This window comes from Aythya fuligula, chromosome 1, assembly GCF_009819795.1.
Source record: "Aythya fuligula isolate bAytFul2 chromosome 1, bAytFul2.pri, whole genome shotgun sequence".
In the NCBI taxonomy this organism is placed as follows: domain Eukaryota; kingdom Metazoa; phylum Chordata; class Aves; order Anseriformes; family Anatidae; genus Aythya; species Aythya fuligula.
In genome coordinates this window covers 198,347,951-198,368,645 of record NC_045559.1, presented here as the reverse complement: position 1 = coordinate 198,368,645, position 20,695 = coordinate 198,347,951, and the positions used below count along the sequence as shown (strand labels likewise).

The 20,695-nt window shown below is 41.2% G+C and overlaps 1 protein-coding gene across 1 annotated transcript; it reads right to left on the bottom strand.

Moving 5' to 3' along the window:
- Positions 1-730: 730 nt before the first annotated feature.
- On the bottom strand, positions 731-19,245 carry CTSC (cathepsin C). The gene is made up of 7 exons (XM_032202112.1): positions 19,053-19,245; positions 17,518-17,663; positions 7,733-7,899; positions 7,130-7,285; positions 5,429-5,544; positions 2,611-2,742; positions 731-1,900 (listed from the first exon to the last, which is right to left on the bottom strand). Exons 1-7 carry the CDS (start codon positions 19,213-19,215, stop codon positions 1,398-1,400), a joined length of 1,383 nt encoding a protein of 460 aa, XP_032058003.1. The 5' UTR covers positions 19,216-19,245; the 3' UTR covers positions 731-1,397.
- Positions 19,246-20,695: the final 1,450 nt, after the last annotated feature.

Sequence of the window (20,695 nt, the reverse complement as noted above, 5' to 3'; positions counted from 1 at the left end):
CAAAACCACAAAGCCATACTTCCCCTGACCCTCAGTAAAAGCAAGTTTGAGTCAAGCAGTTCTTGAAGTAAAAAAAGAGTTTTCCCACTTAAGTTAAATGAAACATTTTGATTACAAACAGACAACCATTTATAAACATTTATAAAGATCCCCATGCCCTTAAAAAAAAAAAAAAAAAGGGGGGTGGGGGGGAAGGATGTATTTTCTATATATATAAAATACTGGTTTGGTCATTAGTTGTAGCAGATTACCAAAGTTATTTTCTACTCAAGAAACAAGGTCTCCTCACCTGTAAGCCACTCATACCTACTGATGGGAACAGCAATGACCAGTACTGCAGTAACTAAGTACTGTTGCTAAGTTTCATCTAGAAAGAAATGGCTCATTCCAAGTGTTGCAACCCCCCTCCTCAGTGCCACTCTTCTACCCTGTATATTTAAAGTTAATAAGGCAGAGATGAACAGAGATTACTGGGGAACTAGCCAGTTTACTGAATAAGTTGTCCCTTATCCACAGCAAGGACTACCATGCTCCTGGACAGTCTTGCTTGGTATTGCCAACCTTGTGTTGCTGAGAACTTTGGTCTCACTTGTATGATTTTTAGTTCATCTTTCCTCTCATCCTCCTTCCCTATCAGTTTACAACCTGGTAAAGGACCAAGTTCTTGACAAGTTCAAAACTTAAGATAGGTCACAGAAATAAAGAACTAACTAATTCCACAAGTACAAACTCCTAAAGGAATGGGGTGTTTTTTATTGAACTCTGAGATGATCAATTGCAAAGCACAGCAATAAAATCTAGAACTGGAACATTTAGTAACATCCCAAAACATAGAATTGATTTTTGTCATAAGGATTTAACTTGCAGCTTTTGCAGGACACTTAAAGCTTTAAAATTTCCTTTTAATCAATGAAATTGCCCACTCTCTCCCCAGTGCGCACTTAAGTTCTAAATTGCAGTGACTTCATGATTTCTGAGAAATAAGGCACTACAATGTCCTTTCAGGGTAGCTGCATATTATCATAGCAGTTGCTTCCTTCTGAAATCTGAAGTGCAAGATTGTCCATGGAAGAAAATGCAAGTGGTGACTGAAATAAAAAAAAAGTTTATCTAATGACAAATAACCATCACCACTGTTACCAAAATGGCAACCGCATTCTAGATGATCTCCTGTCAGATTCCAGAGAAGAAGCCTACAGTACATAGAACAGCTTACAGTATTCTTACTCTCACCCAGGGAAACTGTCTTCTCTGTTCTGGAAAATTTTATTAAAGCTTTCCTGTTTAAGCTAGGGTACATATTTCAATCATAGTCTCTTAAAAAAAAACACAATGGTATGTTCTTATGGCTGGGGATTTGCTTCTCAGACAAAGGCACTAGACAAACACTTGTGCATTTATAGTTTTGGGATAGGAGTTGCAGCCACTGCAATACTTTCAATTGCACATTCATCTGTGCCACGGCGGATTCTGAAGTAACCATCTTCTCCCCATGAGGTGCCCCAACTGTTCTTGACAATCCAGAACTTCTCACCACTTCTTGGGTCTTTACCATAGCCCACCAGCAAGACAGCATGATTAGTCAGTTCGAAAGGGTTGAAGTCATCCTTCAGCCCAGTGTGATGGTAGATTCCCTCTTTATAAAGCATGAAATCATCATAAACTTCAAAGGCAACAGCCATTGGCCCACCCAGAACAAGCTCAAGTTTCATCAGGGCTTCATTACAGCCTCCATAGAAACCACCAACATAGTGGTACTCAGAAGTGTAGTAGTGGTAACAGCTACGCTTGAACAGGCATGGAGAATCTTGAGCTGTGTAAGGGAAGCAGTCCTCTTCCACCACACCGAAGTCTTGGACATATTTCCCAGCAATGAGGTATGGGAAACCACCATCACAACCTAAACAAAAAATATCTGGTTAATTCCCTTCAAGAGTTATTTGATGTAGGAGAATTTCCTACTCAAATCTTGAAACACAGATTACAGTATTGAACACAAGCTGCAGTGACTCTGATAATCCTAGTATTCCAATTAGATATAGCTATCTTTCTAAAACACACAAAATAAAATTCAGAGCACATTGGAGCTGTTCAGGGAACACAAATGCATGAACCACCTCCTCATCCATTTGCTCCTGACACCCCATCAGGAACAGCAGTTAGTTACATGCTGTAAAAAAGTTGTCATATACTGGGTACCATTCTTCCTTTGGAAATTTGAAGCCTTAGTCATTGCTTTTGCTTATCTCCCCCTGCCCATATGTTCCTTCTCTCTGAATATGCTTTTAGGATACTTGGTTCCTCTTTCTAGGCATGCCTTGTAACCTAGATATGTTTTCAGCCCTGTTCCTTCAATCTCTGTTCTCCATCTCTCAGGCAGAGCTACTTAAAATCCAGTAACGTCCTTAGTGAGGGGCCATGAACTCTTGGTTCAATGCCACCTCTTTGCAAGGTGGGCTGGCAACTCTGGAATATTTACCACTTTCAAAACAAGTACAATAATATAGCCTGCCAGGTGACTTGGTTCACAGAAAGGTGTGGAAATTATGCATATACTTCTGCAGTGTCATTATTATTGAAAGTTAACTTCATACGCACTAGTGTACTTACCTTGAGAATATTGGCTGCAAGACACAACCTGCTGGGGACTAAAGATTGGTTTCTGAGTGTTATTTGTGAGGATACGTATTCTTGCTTCCAGCATGCCCATGGAGGCAAACGCATAACAGCTACCACATGAGGCTGAGGAGAGAAATAGAAAAAAAACAAAACCTGAAGAGCAGACAGTAACATAAACAAAGTAAGTCACCTGCATTCAGGTACTGCTATTACTGGAGTGCACTGAGAAGAGTCAAAATCTGCAAGACCATCTTAGAGTAATTAGAAGTTCAACACTGATAGCACGAGAACTTTAAATATACATCTGGCTATTAAGCATGTGAGCAGTTCTGTTCAAAACACTTTTAGCAACTTTTTAAGCAACACCGAGTTTATTCGAGAATAAGAGACGATATATTGCTCCTGAGTACTTTCCAGCAGTATCATTTAACATCCATGCTATTCACACAGAATGCAGCTACAGAGACCATGTTACAGCAGAGAAGGCTCACAACCTGCTGCCTCAGACTATAACCCTTTATGTTGCACATTTGCTAAGGGACACTGAACTATTTTAAGCGAATACTGATAAGCTGAAATTTAGAACTATCCATGTATTTAATGTTGTAACTTTCTGTTAAAAGTATTCCACCTCTAGAACTACCCATAAAATAACTCACTTTGGAGAGTCTACTGGTATAAACACTGGGTTTGATATAATGGATTCATCCCATTCCCCTTACTTTCCAAGGACATCTAATTGTACGCTGGCTTTTCAGAGGTACTTAAATCTCCCTTCTGTTGCCTGGCAAAGAGCTAAGTCTCCCTACCTTTGAATCAAAATTTAGTATTGCTTCTAGTTTTAGGCCTCTTCACTCCCTAGAAACTTTCTGTAACACATTAAAAGCCTTTGGAAGTAGAAGAACAACCATCACAGGGAAGGACAATTACTTGGATGAGGTCCTATTTTATCTACTGATTGTCACCAAGGTGCCCGATTTCCTTTTGTTTTCTGACAGTAGGAAAGTCAAGTACTGCAGAGCTATGAAAAGGAGGGAGGCACGAGGAACAAAACAAAATACTTTTTCCTGAACTGTGTAGGTGTGTAAAAGCACAGTTATTACAAAAGCAAGACTTTGAAATTGTACCTTCATTCAGGTAGATGCGTCTCTGAGGAAAAGGGGCAAAAATCAGCCTGAACAAGAATGCTTTTTGCCCAGCGGGGCTAACTGAAACAGTGAAAGGTGCCTCCCACTCATTGTACAGTCAGAGCATACAAGATGTGCTGTGCTTCAAAAAGCTGCTGTATTTTTGGTGTACTTTGCACACCAAATGCAGTCATTTCAACCTGGAAGTCTGTAGGGGCAGTTACTTTTTTTTTTTTTTTTTAAACCTGTTACCACAGGGGTATTTGTGAGGCTCTTAATGTGAAAACTATCACTATCTAAAACTAACACTATTAGAGTCAACACAGTTGCAAGAGTAGCTCCTTTACTGAGACTTTCTAGAAATTCTCTTCCAGAGTTAACTAAAGCTTCAGCCAAATCAGATTCCATTAACTCAACATGAAGGGTTGTTAAATGATGAGGGGTAAAAAGGGCACCCAGTGAAAAATCAGTTGATCCATATACTTTGATCTGAAAAAAAAAAAAGAAAAGCTTACAGAAACTCATAGGAATTGGAACTCTAAAGCTAACATTTCCCTCCTCTCCCCCTAGTAAATCTGATAAACAATGACAGGGCTGTCTTCTAGAAGACAAGTTTCTTGGCTGAAAAAGGCCATTAATGCTCTATAAGCAACCTGACTCAGATCAGCTTTGACTATATAGTAGGGATGCTACCATCTTAGGAATAAGTATTACAATATGAGACAACTCTAGTTCCACAAAGCCTGCCATGTCTTGCAGTATTACACAAAGAATGCACAAGCTTTTCTATGCTTTTGCTACCAGGAAACTAGCTGGCAGAATTTGGCAGAAAACTAAACCATAAACCAATGACCAGTAATTTAAGTAGCATTAGCATGGTGGCAAGAAATATATTCTGTTCCCCTAAAAGTTGTAACTGGATAGCTACCAGCATATGCAAATTTGTTTGTAAATATAGGAAAGGGACATATTAACTTAGTCCACATCTGCTTTCCAGTATATAGGTATCTAATTAAGAGGTAGAACAGTTATCTTGCATCACAATGCTGTAAAACTACTGCCTATAGAGTAGAAGAACACCATTTTGGTATGTTTAACACTTGTTTTTCCACAGGTATTATGTATCTATCAGCATACATATTTTTCACAACAACCAACAGCTCTTCTTGCAACTAGCCATTTAAGCAACTCCTAAAGTTAGGAAAGTGATACAATTTGGGAGTAGCATAAACAATTTTCATGGATTTATTCATTAAAGCTGTGTGCTAATTTGCCATCAGCAGGAATTAAGTAAATAATTAAACATAGATCAGTTCTTTCAGCATGCAAAAAGCCATGATTGTGACTATCTGGACAAGTCTTGACAACTGTCTTTATGCAGAGCACTGTGGTTGCTGGCTTTCACTCCAGCCAAAGACCCTGCTGTTTGTATAACAGCACTGCCACCACTAGCACCTTGTATTTTGCATTTTCGCCAAGTGTTGCCAGCCAGCACACCACCCAGTTTCCACAAGTTATTCATAGTAAAGATACCATCTATCAACTACAGGACACTAAAAAAGTGGGATAAGATCTTGCTAACAGCAGGATACAGAGTTCTAAGGAGTATCTAAGTATCTCAGTGTATCTAAGGAACTCTAGAGCATTTCATCCAGAGGTTTTTTTTTTTTTTTTTTTTTTACCTTGATTCCGAACAGGGCTGACATAATTGACACCATTCACATTTCTCCAGTCCCAGGATTCTGGTAAGCCTGAAACTTTTTTCAGTAACTCAGGTGTTAGAGGTGCTGGCTTTGGTCTAAAAAATAAGAAAAAAAATATACTTCTGAGTAACATATCACAGTAGGTAAGGAAATGATCATGTAACATTGTTGCCATCTTCCAGCTTCAGCTGGTTGCTTAGTTTCATACTAAGTGATTTGAAATAGTCTCCATCAAGGCTGAGTGGGCGTCAATCTCAAAAGGTTAGTTTCAGCAGGATGCAAGACCTACTCAAATCCCTCCCAGAGTGAACTGTATTATGAAGCATCTACAAGCTGGTTAGGTCAAATACTTTTGAACTAGTCAGAAGTGCCAAGGTAACTCTCAGCAACGGTAGCAATGTAGTTCTGCAACAGCTACGTGATCTCTCTTCTACAACCAGGTATGCAGAATCTCTATCTGCAGAGGGCACCTCGCCTCAGCAGCATGCATTGACAGCAAGTACAGACTGTTTAATTGCAGACACTATGTCATGGCTTATATCTACACTTCAAAAATTGCAGTCCCACTTGCCCAAGAGACTTCCCTGGAGCAAGTTTTTACTGTGACTATTAAAGCAGCACTAAGTGCTTCTTGTCCTCATTTACCACTTGCAGCCAAGTGATGCTCATGTACCAGCAAGCCAAGAGCTTCCTGCATGCAGCATTCACAACCTGATGCTCGTCCCATAACTTGTGCATCAAGTGTCATTCACAAACACCAGGCACTGGAGTCTGTTCTGAAAGCATTAGCATGAAAAAACACTGTCATAGGACTGCACGGTGCAGTTTCCAAAGAGGTTTTTGTATTTAACACCACCTACAAGGAAACATCTGTCTACAAATGACATCATGATCATCTGCACAATCCTCCCATGCAAGTCAATTACAGTATTGTATGACTTTCTTCCAAAAAGATACAATTGACACAGCTTGGAAGAATCAGCAGCATTCTACCCATAGCAGTGGGAAATATGAAAATATAAAGGTAAAATAGCCAAAGGGAAACTCTGAATCAAAGACCTCTAGTTCTCACATTAAAGAATTATAAGGAGAACCATGCATCCATTCTTATTGCAACTCTGTCATGTGACCTGCAAGACCTTAAACATACTCACAAGGCTACTTCATTCTACTTCACTACACTCCCAGCAGGGAGTACCCTGGCTGCTGGCAAGGCAAGTTGCCAAAGTAACCAAGAACTTCCTTCAGAAAAGCTTCATTATTTGTGTTTAGTAACAGAATCCTGCTTTTTAATTGCAATTATGAACTAGGAGGACCAGGAAGACTGTCATGTACAGTCTCGAGTCTATGGCAAACTACTGATGGGTAGACAGGTGTGTGAGATTGCACCTAACACTGTCCCCACTTCTTTGTGGGTATGAACACACTAGAAAGTTACTGGGCAAGATTAAAGGGTGGGTAACCCATTTGTCACAACTGCTTTACACAACAATTGTTAAGAATATTCATTCAAATGGTGAAATATGTTAGAACTCTACGAAAGTGAGATGAAGGGCTTGAAACATTAAACATCTAAACTACAAGCCAAAACCCAGCTAGGAAAGGTCAAGATAAATAAATACAAGCAGATTTTTGGCAGCAGTGGATGTAGCCTTATGAGAAAGCAAAAGGCTGCAGTACCTTGAAGTCCTGGAATAGAGACCCCCAGCTCTCCTAGTTAGCTCTTCCAGGGCAAAATTCTCATACTCCTTGTATCTTGTTGCTCTCCAGGACTTCTGTTGAGTATTGATAGCATTTACAAAGTCAAAGTTGTGCACATAGCGTCTGCTTGAAAGTCTGCAAACAAGAAATGAAATAGCATGATAAGAAAGCGACAGCGATTGAAATGTAAAAACATTCTCCAAACTAAATATGGAGAAGGCTCTAATTCTGGAATAGTCTTCTGCTATGTATTAATAAGGAGCTATGCAATCATTGGATCAAAGCAAGGTTTCTGTTATTTAAGAGCCTATAACTGGCAGGATACAACCATCTCTTTTAGACATGCCAGTTTTGTAATTGGGCTTCAACTGTAACTGCAGGAAAACACAGACTGAAGGAGCATCTGTGTGATATGACTGGCACAGCCTCCCCTGTCTTTGTACATTCAAGGTTTATTCCAACATTATCACTGACATTAATTTCATCCCCAGCCACAGAACTGATCCATATGGTTTCTGCTGAAACCTGAAGCACAGTTACCAAATGTTTTATCCAGTGAAAGGTCACTTATCTGTTGCTTACCTTCCTTGGGGTTTCTGGAGAGGTAGCTGGTTTACATGAATATCTGAGGGAGATGAAGAAATCTTCTGTCCACTGAAGCAAGCCCAGTTGTGGCCAAGTACATCATGTACCCAGCCTGGTAGAGTCTCATTACAGTAGCTGGTTACCTTCTGGCCTTCCTTTTTATACTGTAATGTGAAGAAGTTATGTTGTGTTAAATACTTGCACCTACCCACCCAGCTGCTTTCTGTTCTGTTTCAGAGGAAGTGGCCAAACATTCTAGATCAACCTACATCATGTTTGATTTCAAAAGAAAGCATCAGGAGAACATCAGGTAAATGAGAGAAAACAGTTTTATCAACTTGCTAAAGGACTGTGACTTGCACCTTTAACAACATACCACGTTATCAGTACTTGTATCAAATAATGCATAGTAATTCTTTGGGTTGAACAGCTAATTTTGTAGATAAAGTGTAATAGACATCTTAACATTTATCATTCTGTTCAAGGCCCCTGTGGATTCTTGCACCACATCCCTATCTAGTCAAAAGTAACCATAGACTGCTGCAAATGTTTGAAGAAACTAAAAGGATGATCCATTGAGTGCAACTCAGTAGGAATTGGGGGGGGGAGGGGAGTAGGAGAGCATTACTAAAGCATCAAGTAGCAAGTCCATGGGTCTTCATTCCACCACGGAAGAATAATAATACATGAATCTATTCAGTGAAGTACATCTGCATACGACACCTACAACTAACATGCTACCCCGCTGCATGAAAAAGTTTACTAAATTACCAATTCTTTCTTAGCAGAATGCCTTTTTAGGGAGATGAAGGGTGGGGATGGGGAATCTTTTAAGGTTCATCCTTCATGGCGCAAGTCTGTTTAGTATTAAGTTACACAGGAACTTGGAAATTCATACTACAAAACCTTTACCTTTGCTTTTCTAATCATAGATTACTTCAATGAAATCCAGGTTTCCTAATCCAAGGAGTCTTCATTAAATCCCATCCTGTTCAAGTTTCATATGTACATATGACATATGGATTTGGAGATATATTTCAACAAAATGCTGATCAGCCTCTTCAGTGAAAAAGATGGTGGCTTACAGCAATGGAAGCGCCTCAAGATAGACCACAGAGCAAGTTTGTGAGTATGACGGTTTGACAGGAAAATTGAAGGAGAAGACAATGAAATAATTAAGTCTATCAATCAGAAGAGTATAACTAAAGGTTTTAATCCTCTGACTGTTTTAGAACAACGGGAGTTTACTTTGTCCCCAGTTTGGAAGTTGCAGAGGCTTCACATCTAAATCCATGCTTGTCTAGCAAAACAAGCATGTTTGTTGATCAGGCACTAAAAGGATAAACTGTTATTTTGTTCTGTTGATCACATCTTACTGTGAAGAAAGATTTCACAGTATCAGGCAGAAGTACACATGGCCAAATACAAGGGCAAGGTCCAGAGATAACTTTTGAGAAATACCCTCTTCACAACAGCATTACTGAAACATACATACACAAACAAAAAGTTACTGGCTTTGCATCAATAAGTTACCATGAAAGCACTGTATTTGGCTCTACACAATAGTGTAAATGAATACCTACTCGCCCTTCTTAAGAGCCGCCTGATTTTACAGAAGGATTGAGGTTGGAAGGGACCTCTGGAGATCATCTAGTCCAACCCACTTCTTGCCAAACAGGGTGACCTAACACACCTAGATTTAAACAAGACTATACACAACCATTCTTGATAATCACTGGCCTTGAAGCTGAATACTTGAAAAATACTCAAGGAACAGGCCTGCTTTTGATACCATTCAGATGCAGACCCTGTCTAGCATGAAGAATTATATTAATTCATAACAAGCAGCACAGATTTAGGACTTATTCACACTGAGAAAAAAAGGTAATGAGTTATCAGCCAAATCGCAAATTGAAACTACAACTTGCCTTGTTTGTCCATTGTTCAACAACATTTGCCATTAAACAGCATTTGTGCTTAATTCCTAGAACCAGCTAATTCCCAAATGAGCCGTGTGTTTTAAGAGCCAAACTGAGATTTCAAAGTCATTGCTGCCATAACAATGACAACAACTGCTTACTCCTAAAGGGTACACAATTAAATCAGTATTTCATTGGTAACCACATGTAGGATTTCATACCCAGATCAGACAAGAGCTCTGACAAGGTTAGATTTAGCAAATCTGGAAGTACCAGTTTTAGAGGATCTGCTTTAAGTATGCCTGCTCAAAGCACAGGCAGACAGGGGCATGACCAACTTCAGCAGTGTTAATTCAGTCAGTACCACCAGCTACACAATCACCAACTCGGCTGCACATAAATTATGGCGCTGAACTACCGAAGCTGCTGGCAGACCACCACACCTGCAGAACAGCATGCTTCAGAGGATAACAGCCATGCAGCAGCGACCACCAGCAATTGCTGGACTACTACTGCACTACTGCATCCACTTTCTCTGCTGTCTTACAAACATGGTTTCCCCTTTTTTGTTAAAAAAAAAAAAAAAAAAAAAAAAAAAGGACCACTGCAGCCATGCTATGTGATAGTTTCATAAGCCAATGCTCATTTTTGCAGCTTCAAGTACACTCAATCCAACATAATCTGACCGTTTCAGAACAAATCCTGTAGAAAAGTCAAACAAACTACACTCACAGTTCAAATTCTAAGACTTGAAAACATGAAACTTGAATTCCATTTCAAATACTTATTTTTTCTAGTGAGACATCTCACATGACTTCATTTAATGCCAGAAGTTAGCTAAACAATTCCAATCCTAACCTTAGAATATTTCATGTGCCTGAACTTCAAGGCTTGCTATTAGATACCTGAACCCAGGTAAACTTTCCGGTATTTTATTGGTCTTGATTGCATAGGTCATCACAACATAATCTAAATGTAATTCTAGTGTTGGTAAAATTAACTGTTTAAAGTTTTAAGTTTTAAATCTCCCTAACAGGAAAGAAAGGACAGAGATCTTGCTGGATACAGCATTGCAACATACACAGGCTGCCATCCCCTCCTCTTAAATCTGTTGTTCACAATTTAAGCAATGTTCAGGCAAAAAGCCAACTCAAGTTCTAGGAAGCAGAATTACCCCATACACTAATAATTTGGGGAAGATTTACCCCTTGTTTCTCATCAAATTTACAAGTGCAGCTATGTATTTTAATACAGGAAGTACATTCTAAACTAGAACGGGATTGCAGATACCCTACTCTACAAGCACAGAAAGTGAGACTATCAGAACAAAACACTATCTTGCAAGCAAACACAAACTACATGCTTTTTTTTTTTCCTCCAAAGAACATGCATTATGCAGTTTAGGAATCTATGCTTTCACTTTTACATTTCAGGGAAACAGCAGGAATCACATTGCTAGCTATGTGAGTCCAACTAAGATTGTTAGAAATCAATATTCAATTGATTTACAGAATTAAATAGCATTACCAACTCTAGCATGTACATTTCAGGAATATCAAAAAAAAAACACCTGCTGGCCCCTTCTCTGTTGATGCAGCCCAGGATGCAGTTGGCCTTTTGGTCTGCAAGTGCACACACTGCTGGCTCATGTTGAACCTTTTATCTACCAGAACCCCCAAGTCCTTCTACGCAGTGCTGCACTCAGTGAGTTCTTCGCTCAGGGCATACTCACGTCTGGGGTTGCCCCAGCCCAGGTGCAGGTGCAGCACCTTGCACTTGGTCTTGTTGAAGCTCATGTGGTTCACACATGCCCGCTTCTCCAGCCTGTCCAGGTCCCTTTGGATGGCATCCATTCCTTCTGTTGTACTGACTGCACCACTCAGCTTGATGTCATCTGCAAACTAGCAGAGGGTGCACTCGATCCCATCTCCTGTGTCACTGATGAAGCTATTGAAAAGCACCAGTCCCTGGACGGACCCCTGAGGGACACCACTCGTCACCAACCTCCACCTGGACACGAAACCATTGACTACTGCTCACTGGGTGCAGCCATCGAGCCAATTGCTTATCCACTGGATGGTCTACCCTTCAAATCCGTAATACCGCTTAACTTAAGGGATAAACCTAGATTTTTACAAGACTCTCTCTCCAAAGCAGTAGCCTCTTTCAGCATTTATTAGACATCAAATGATTGAAACAAATAGGCCTCGATCTTCCTTTCAGACTCACTCTAGCTTTTTATACCATTCCACTGCTGTTGCTATTGGTATCACTTGAAAAACACTTTACAGCCTGGTATATTGTGTAGCCATACAGAGAGTCCTTACATTATCCAGCAGAAGCACATGCTAAGGCTTCTGCCAGGCGTCAGCACACTTACTTCCCATCCAAGTTCAGCATGTGTGCTGTTTCAGCAGCACACATTAAATAAGTGTGCAATCCCATAAACAAACAAGTTGTGTGCTGCGAACACCAAGCAGAATATCCATGACTTGTGACAAGCACAATGCACAAATCCAGTAAGAAACTGCATTTAACTTGGCAAGTCTAGATAGACAAGCCTATGCAAAAGTATATAAGTACAATAGTGCTAGTCCTTATTTACTTATTCTATTAAAGCAATCTGCGGAAAACAAATGCATTGGTGAGCTCACCCAATCCACTCCTTTTGTGTTGAAAGTCATTTGCCCATAGTCTCCAGGTGAAAGAACAAATAGCTTGTAAAGTCTGTGAGGTCCTACAAAAATTTGAGTATGTGGCTGTTTAGTAAGTCACAAGAACAAAAGACTATTAAAAAAAAAAAAACAAACACTAACTGAAGTGTGCATTATCAAACAGGCTGTATCCATGTAGTGCAGTAGCTCTGCTAAGGCCACAGTTTAGACAAGCCCACAGCATTCCTTTTAGTTATTAGAAGTTTGATTCTTTAACATTAAGCAAAAATACACTGCAAGTTCAGATAGTACTTAATTGAACCTCTATGGTTGAGACACATAAAGTACTGTATTGGCTGAAATACAACTCAGCATTTAGCCCAGCATCTCTGTCCTCTGCTCAATGGCAGAGTATGAAGAAAGTGCTAAAGCATCATAGTAGAGTCAGGATACTTTCTGTTCTGTTGCAATTGGGTTTTCAGCCACATAATTTAACTTCAGCGCAGCAAACTGAGCTTAAAATTTATGAGCAAACTTTAAAACAATGACAGAAAACAATGGGTTTCCTGACAAGCCCAAACCCACAGCCACAAAAGGAGATGTGCAAACTCTGTGTTATGGCTGCTCTGTAAGCATTTTCAGAAGAGCAGAAGTCTTAAGGGATGGTATGAGACCAGCCTTGGAATTTTATTTTCTGTATTATCACATTATAACAATATTAAAAAAAAAAAAAAAAAAAAAAAAACATTTTAGAAGTGGGAAATAGTCTAAATTATTGAAATGCTAGGATAAACTATGTTTCTCTTCCAAAGTGACTCATAAATAAGATCTTTCTTTTGGAAATCAAAATCAAACTGTTCATGAACCAAAAAGGCCAATCCAGAATCTGTAACTCCAGAGCAGTGAGTAAATTGGAAAGTTATTTCAGAATAAAACTAAGTCATTTTATCAAGTAGTAAAAACCAATATGCAATTACTCTGCATTAGACATAACAATTCTGTATCTTCCTGCTATAAAGCAAGAGTGCTGGCAGACTGATAATTCTTCCTTTCCATGAACTCCAAAGGGACCGCATCTAATGACTTACCACATTCTAAATAGTAATCAAGGCTACGCAATATTCTAAGAAATGGCTTTCATGCTTTCCTCTTGCTCCACCGCTCCATTTCCAGGTAGGAAGGCCATCTCTAGCTTTCTAGTTCACCCCATTTTACTCCAAGGACTGCTAGATTATGACCAACACGAAGCAAGTGAAGTCTGCTACGATTAAGTTATTATGGGTGCAAATGGTAGGGTTATTTTAAACAATAAGCAATCATTCTTCAAAAAAAAAAAAAAAAAAAAAAAACAACTTCTAAGTGTGCTCTGAACTGGGTATTTTATCTTCCCCTAGAAGTTTTATAGGAGACAGCAATGGAATCAATCCTAGAAGAGTGTAAATTGCATTTGAGGAAAGAAACCATTTTCAGTTTTTATCAAGACTAGATATTTTGTATTTCTATTTCATGTGTAATGCAACATTTACTGGGTTAAAAAAAAAAATCAACACGTCATAAGGTCAGGCGGTTTGTAAGGAACCATTTCTACTCTAGTGACCACTGACAATTGTGAAATAAGTTCGGTGATGATCAGTATTACAAATTCTTGCCCAAAGTCAACTAGCTGTCTGAAGGGAAAAAAAATGCATTTATTACGTGCTGCTATATTTCCTCATACTCCTTTAGCCACTGTACTTCCATTTTGGTAATCTTTTACAGCAATAAAGATTTGGTGGTTTCTTTTACAGCAATAACATGAACGAAAGATTATAGAGGGTAAATTACTTAGGCTGTAATCCTCTCTGTAATTTTTAAGGAAAGAAGTCTTCAAATTAAGCATGTCTAGCTGATGGAATCCCTACCACTAAACAATGGGACAAACAAGCTTCCTATTTCTCAATATCAAAAGCAACTGCAAAACTAACACTGAACCGTTTTACTTACGAAAGACTAAGACAGATTCACATTCGTGAAATGCAAGGTAACGTGCATTACTAATACTCAGGCATGTATTTCACTCTGTTTTTGAATAACAAGTTGGATCTTAAGATGTCCTGAAGTTCCTTTCAGACCATATTATTCTATGACAACCAAGTCATAGAATCACAGAATACCCTGGTTTGGAAGGGACCCACAAGGATCATCAAGTCCAACTCATATCTCCACAGGGTAACCTAAGAGTTGGACAGCATCAAGGAGCATTGTTCAAACACTTGTTGAACACTGACAGGCTTGGGACCACGACCACTTCCTTAGGGAGCTTGTTCTAGTGCCCAACCACAACCTCAGTAAAAAACTTATTCCTAATAACCAATCTGAACATCCCTTGACACAACTTCATGCCATTCCCTTGTGTCCCATTGCCTGGTCACCAGAGAGAAGAGATCATTACCTCTCTTCTCTGCTTCCCTTCAAGAGGAAGCTGTAGACAGCAATGAGGTCACTTCTCAGTCTGTTCTAAGCTGAGCAAATCAAGTATCCTCAGCCACTCTTCAGTCATGTCTCCGAGAATTTTCATAATCCCTTTTGCACCCTTTTTGGGGCATTCTACTATTTTTGATATATTGCTTAACAGAACTTATCAGAGTACTTCCTTTTCATAAATGCTGATTTAGTATCTTCCTTGGCACTTATTGGTCACTTGACTTAGATCTCATCTTCCGAGAAGATATTTCACAAGTGAAAAGTAACAGTAAATAAAGCCTTCAGAGACTCTAAAGTGCCTTCAAGTTGGTGCCTAGTTTTCTGATCAGGCCACTGTTTCTGTGATTAAACAAATCACATTAAAGGACTAGTTTGATAATCAACACCTCCTCAACTGCTCACCCTACTGACATGTGAAACAACTGCATTTCAGTGTAAGGTATCAGCCTCAGGATTCCCACCTGTCAGTTGAACTGCCTCGCCTAAGATGATGTAGTTTAGTGGGTAATATTGATGGTAGAGGGGACAGTTGGACTAGATGATCTTGGGGGTCTTTTCCAACCTTAATTATGATTTTATGAGCCCGCCAAGGACAGCAATGATTGCTGAATTCTAGCTGCTGGAGATGTTCATGAATTCAAGCTTCATATGGTAATACTACAACATTCAGCAGTCCACTACCCTCATAGAGGCAGCAATTCCTGTAACTTTCGAGGTGGGCACTCTCCCACTGTAGGAAAGCTTGCAGAGTGTCCCTGTCCGATAAGCTTCAAAGGCAAATCTGTTCAATTAGAGTACTCTTCACTGTCTGTAGTTTTTGTTGTATCATCTGCCAAACCGGGGCATACGTATCATGGTAGCTTAGTGTCACTATCTCGATTATATCTACAGATGAGAGAAAGTCAATCAGGTATTTCTCTCTCAAACTTTGCTCTTGCTCAAATATAAGACCCTGTCTTAAAACAGTAATACCTCTGGATAAAGGCTACATTTCTTTTAAAGTGCAAAAAACACCACTGACAGTCTTAAAACAACAACCTACACTGTTTTTTCTTTTTAACTTAAGTGGACTCCGATAGACATGGAGGAAGCTACAGTTCATTTAGAGCTTCATTGAGCTTTACCTTACTTTATAGAAATGACTATGTCTCCCTGGAAGAAAAGATCACTCACTTTTCTTAGCATCTGAAAGCAATGACATGAAAATAGCTGCTGTGAAATAAACTATCTACAATAGCTCCCAGAAAGCCAATTTAAAACAAAAGTCATTTCTTTGCCTTCCTTACAACTAGCCAAGGTTCAGAGATTTTATGCTTGGACAAGGCCTGGGTGTTTACTATCAATTCATCTGAAACCAAACACAGGATCACACCTTCTAAAATAACCAAGGAACATATTCACTACTCCTGAGGGCTGCACTCAGTGTCTGAGCAGTCCTGCTGCACAGAACATGTCTCTCTCAAGTATCCAAGTTATCATGCAGATTGTTTCAAGCCACCCTCCAGATTCATAATGCCATTCCTCAGCTGACCAGCAGAGTGCTCCTTAGGAAGTGGGCCTTCGCTGGTCTATCCCCTGACTACTAGTCGTTTCCAGCTTGACCTGAAGTCATTAACAGGGACTGGAGAATACAGTATTACTAAGAATAAAAAAGTTCTAGGGGGTAGGAAGGTTCCTTGAAGATTTAAGGCTTACTCTGACCTAAGAATTACAGCTCCTAGAAATCCTCCAAAGTGGAGGACAGGTGTCCTGGTTTAAGTTAGGACAGTGTTAATTTTCTTTCTAGTAGCTGGTAGAATGCTATATTTTGGCTTAGGATGAGAAGAGTGCTGATAACACGCCAATGTTTTAATTGTTGCAGAGCAGTGCTTACACCAAGCCAAGGACATCTCAGCTTCTTGCTCTGTCCTGCCAACAGGCAGGCTGGGGGTGCAGCAAGAGCTGGGAGGGGACAGACCCAGGACAGCTGACCCAAACTAGCCAAAGGGGTATTCCATCCCATCTGGGGTCATGCTGAACAATATATAGGGGTGGCTAGCCGGGGGTGGGGGGCCAGACTGCTCAGGGTTAGGCTGGGCATCGGTCAGCGGGTGGTGAGCAATTGCATTGTGCATCACTTGTTGTGTGCACATTATTATTAGTAGTACTATTATCATCATTATTGTTATTATTATTATTTTCCTGTCTTAATAAACTGTCTTTATCTCAACTCATGGGCTTCACTTTCCCATTTCTCTCCCCCATCCCAGAGAGGGATGGGGGAGGGTGAGTGAACGGCTGTGTGGTGTTTAGCTGCCGGCAGGGTTAAACCACAACAGATGACCTTTCTACAGTGCGGAGGGTACATTTCATAAGTTTGAGAACATCTTTAAGGAAACGTAAAAGCAATTATGTTTGGTATTTCATTTGTATGCAAGCTGTCAGGAAGAAAACTGAAAAGGCTATTCTTCCCAGTCTACTGGGAGAGTTAGCTTCACGAAGGTCTTCAGTTGAAGCAAGCATACCCAGAATCAGAAGCTGCAGCATTGTTACCAGATTTTTCAAATACCTCTTCTACCCTTTTCTCCCTACCCAGCCACCAACAAACATTTTTGGCTGTTTTCTTACATTAAGAACAATCACTTGTCTGGTTATCCAGGCAAAGAGAAAGAAGTGTTCTCACTTCTCTACTGTGGCGCTCAGAAACTAAACAGAAAAACAAGATCTTTTAGCAACAGTCACTGATGCAGACCACAAGTTAACTCACCTTAAAAAATGCAAACCACTTGTAGTTGTTTAGCACAATTTCAAAGCCTTGATTGTAAATCAAAGTGAAGAAACCATAATTGCCCAAACTATCCTGAGCCACATCTAACTTCTGAAGATTCACAAGCACTGTTTTTTCCACAGGCCCTGCGAGAAAGAAAGAAAATCATTGCAAAAATTACAGTTAAAATACGAACTAGTAAAGAGCATCTTTTTTTTTTTTTTTTTTTTCCAAAATACACTTGCTGCATAAAGCCTCCTGCAAAAAGGCATCAAGCAAACACACCTTAGGGACCTCACTTACCCATCACCATGAACATGTTCATTCTGCAATGCTAGACAGTATTTGCACACTTAATTACTAACAGCAGCAGTACCAAACAGCTGTTTCAGGAAAGCATCAGCTTATTTAAATGTAACTTGATGCACTGCTACATAGGATTTGTATGCTCTGTCACTCAAGACAGTGTGTCTGCAGTGACAAATCTTCCTCTTAAACATGTGGTTTCAGTTATCAGCCACCACACTACCTCACAGCACTACTACAAACCCTGCCAGGTCCAGCTTTACCTCTCATATTCTCACCTGACACTTGCCTGATGGGATCAAACTAATACAGACAGTTTAGATGCAATGCATTAACACTACTTTTAAAATAATACTGTAAAATAATAATCAAGTAATAACTCCTCACTACTATTATGCTCCCAAGAGAAATGCTGTTTTTACTTCTCCTGCTGTTACCAGACTCAAGCTTTTACAGCTGGGTGCCTCCTGGGACACCAGTGTAGCCCAGGAGCAACACCACACTTTGCCACTTAAGAGCCACTTTGTTAAGAGCCACTTTCAGGAGAGGCCGAGCTGAGAGGAAAGACATCTGGAGCTGTGAAGGAGGAAGCAAACCAGCATGAGGCAGCAGAAAAACAGAAAGGTCTAGGTGAATCCAAATCAAAAATATACAAGAAAGATAATAACACAAGAATAAATCAAAACAAACAACAACAAAAAGGGGAGTGCTTTAACAGGGCTGCCCACAGTGGTCACCCTGAGCTAGACAGGATAATTTTCACACAGTTTAATTCAGATCAGCCACTTTTTGCCTTAGGCCCAGCTGTCAAGAGGTCAGCACCAACCTCTGCACGCTGCTTCAGGCTCTGGCAAAACCAGCAGCATGTGGGGGCCCCACTACCACCAAAGCGGGTATTATAAACCAAAAACCTTAAATAACACACTACTAATGAGCTTCTGCTGGCAACCAAGTGTCAAGAGCTATAAGGTATAGCCCCAGATTTAAAAAAAAAAAAAAAAAAAAAAAAAAAAAGTAAACAAGCCGCCTGCAAACAAGCACACCGGAGAGGCAGGCACCCGCTTCCTCACCGCCAGTTTCGCTTTTCAGGCCTGGGGGCGTGGAAGCTTTCGGAGACCCCTCCACAGAGCTTTAGGGGACCCCAACCCACACCCGGGGACCCCCACACCCACACACAGATCCACCCAGGCGGGGAAAAGGGGAACGGGACGGGGCCGCCGCGCTCTCACCCGCCTGGGAGCAGTTGCCGTGCCGGCCGCCCCCCCGCCAGACACGGAGCTGCCAGGCGCCCAGCAGGTCGGCGAAGGAGCAGTTGGCCGGGGTGTCGGCCACCAGCTCGGCGGGCAACGCCGCCAGCACCATGGCCGCTGCCCACAGCGCCCACCCTGCCATGGCGCCGCGCCCTCCGCCGCCTGCTGCAGCCGCCCTTAAAATGGACGCGGGAGCCGCGGCCTCCCCGCCCCACCGCTTCCCCGGGCCCGCCCCGGAGCGGCCCCGGTCGTGCTACGCTGAGGGGCCGGGCTTCGGAGCCTGCCCTACCGCTCTGAGGGGCTTTCTGAGGGTGTGTGGCACCCCGTGAAGGGAGATACTGTCCACAAAGAGTGACCTTGTCGCCAAAGGGTGTCCTTCTCAAAGGATGTCTTCCTGATCAAAAGGTGTCTCCAACCCCTCAAAATGACCTGTCCAAAGGGAGTCCTCCTCCCCAAAGAGTGTCCTGCCCAAAGGACAACCTCCCCTGCAAACGACACCTTCCTCACCAAAAGGCATTGCCCACACAAATGGAATCATAGAATCATTAGGTTTGGAAGAGACCTCCAAGATCATCTGGTCCAAACATCCCCCTACCACCAGTATCACCCAGTAAACCATGTCCGTAAGCACCATGTCCAACCTTTCCCTAAACACCCCCAGGGATGGTGACTCCACCACTTCCCTGGGCAACCCATTCCAATGCCATTCTCTCCTAAATAGAGTCCCCCTAACCAAAGGGCATCCTCATCCCCAACATGACTCCTTCTCTCCAAAGTGCCTTGTCCTCCCCAAACCCCATTCACCTCCCCAGACAGTATCTTTCCCCTGAAGGGCATCCTCCCCTGTAAAGGGCAATGTCATCTCTGGAGCCTGTGCCCCAAAATCCAAGCCAAGACCTCCACACTCAGAGAAGTCCTAGCAGAGAGGGGCAGGCCAGTAGGCTTAGTCCCCGGTGTTATTTTAGGCAGGAGTCTTGGAGCTGTGGAGGACAAGGCCACTGATCTACCACAGGTTTTAGCTGCACAAGGTGACTCAGGGTTTCCCCACCAGCTGCACACTGTGGCTAGAAAACCACACAGCACCATGGGATGTGGGACCCCAGAGACCTGCGGCAGTCAACCCCAGCCCATAGCCTGCAAAAATGCAGAAAAATCCCCCAGACTGTGTAAGACTTTGTAACATGCAAATTCTTGCAGGTTCAGTGACCAGACTGTTTGCACAGCATGGGTGTTTTCAAAGGGCAGAGATGTTTCCACAAAACTGAGCCTCTGAGTGCAGCCCAGTGCATATTTGAGTATGCACTCGAAGTGGTGCTTGTTTCACTGCCTCTCCAGATTCAAAATGTACATACTTTCACATCCCCAAAGTTATACATACAACCAAGAAAGCTAAAGGACTCTCTGAGGAGTAAATACACCCTAATTAAAAACAAAGTTATGTAAAAAATAGCCTCTCTCAGGGGAATAATAAATGCCTATAGTACTGTGTTTGCTATGAAAACAAAGCACTAGCTTAACTACAGATATAAATTTAAAATAATTTTGCTAAACTGGTATAAATCTCCATGATAGATACTCTTATTACTGATCTCAACAGTTTAGTTTTAAATCAGAATCATAGA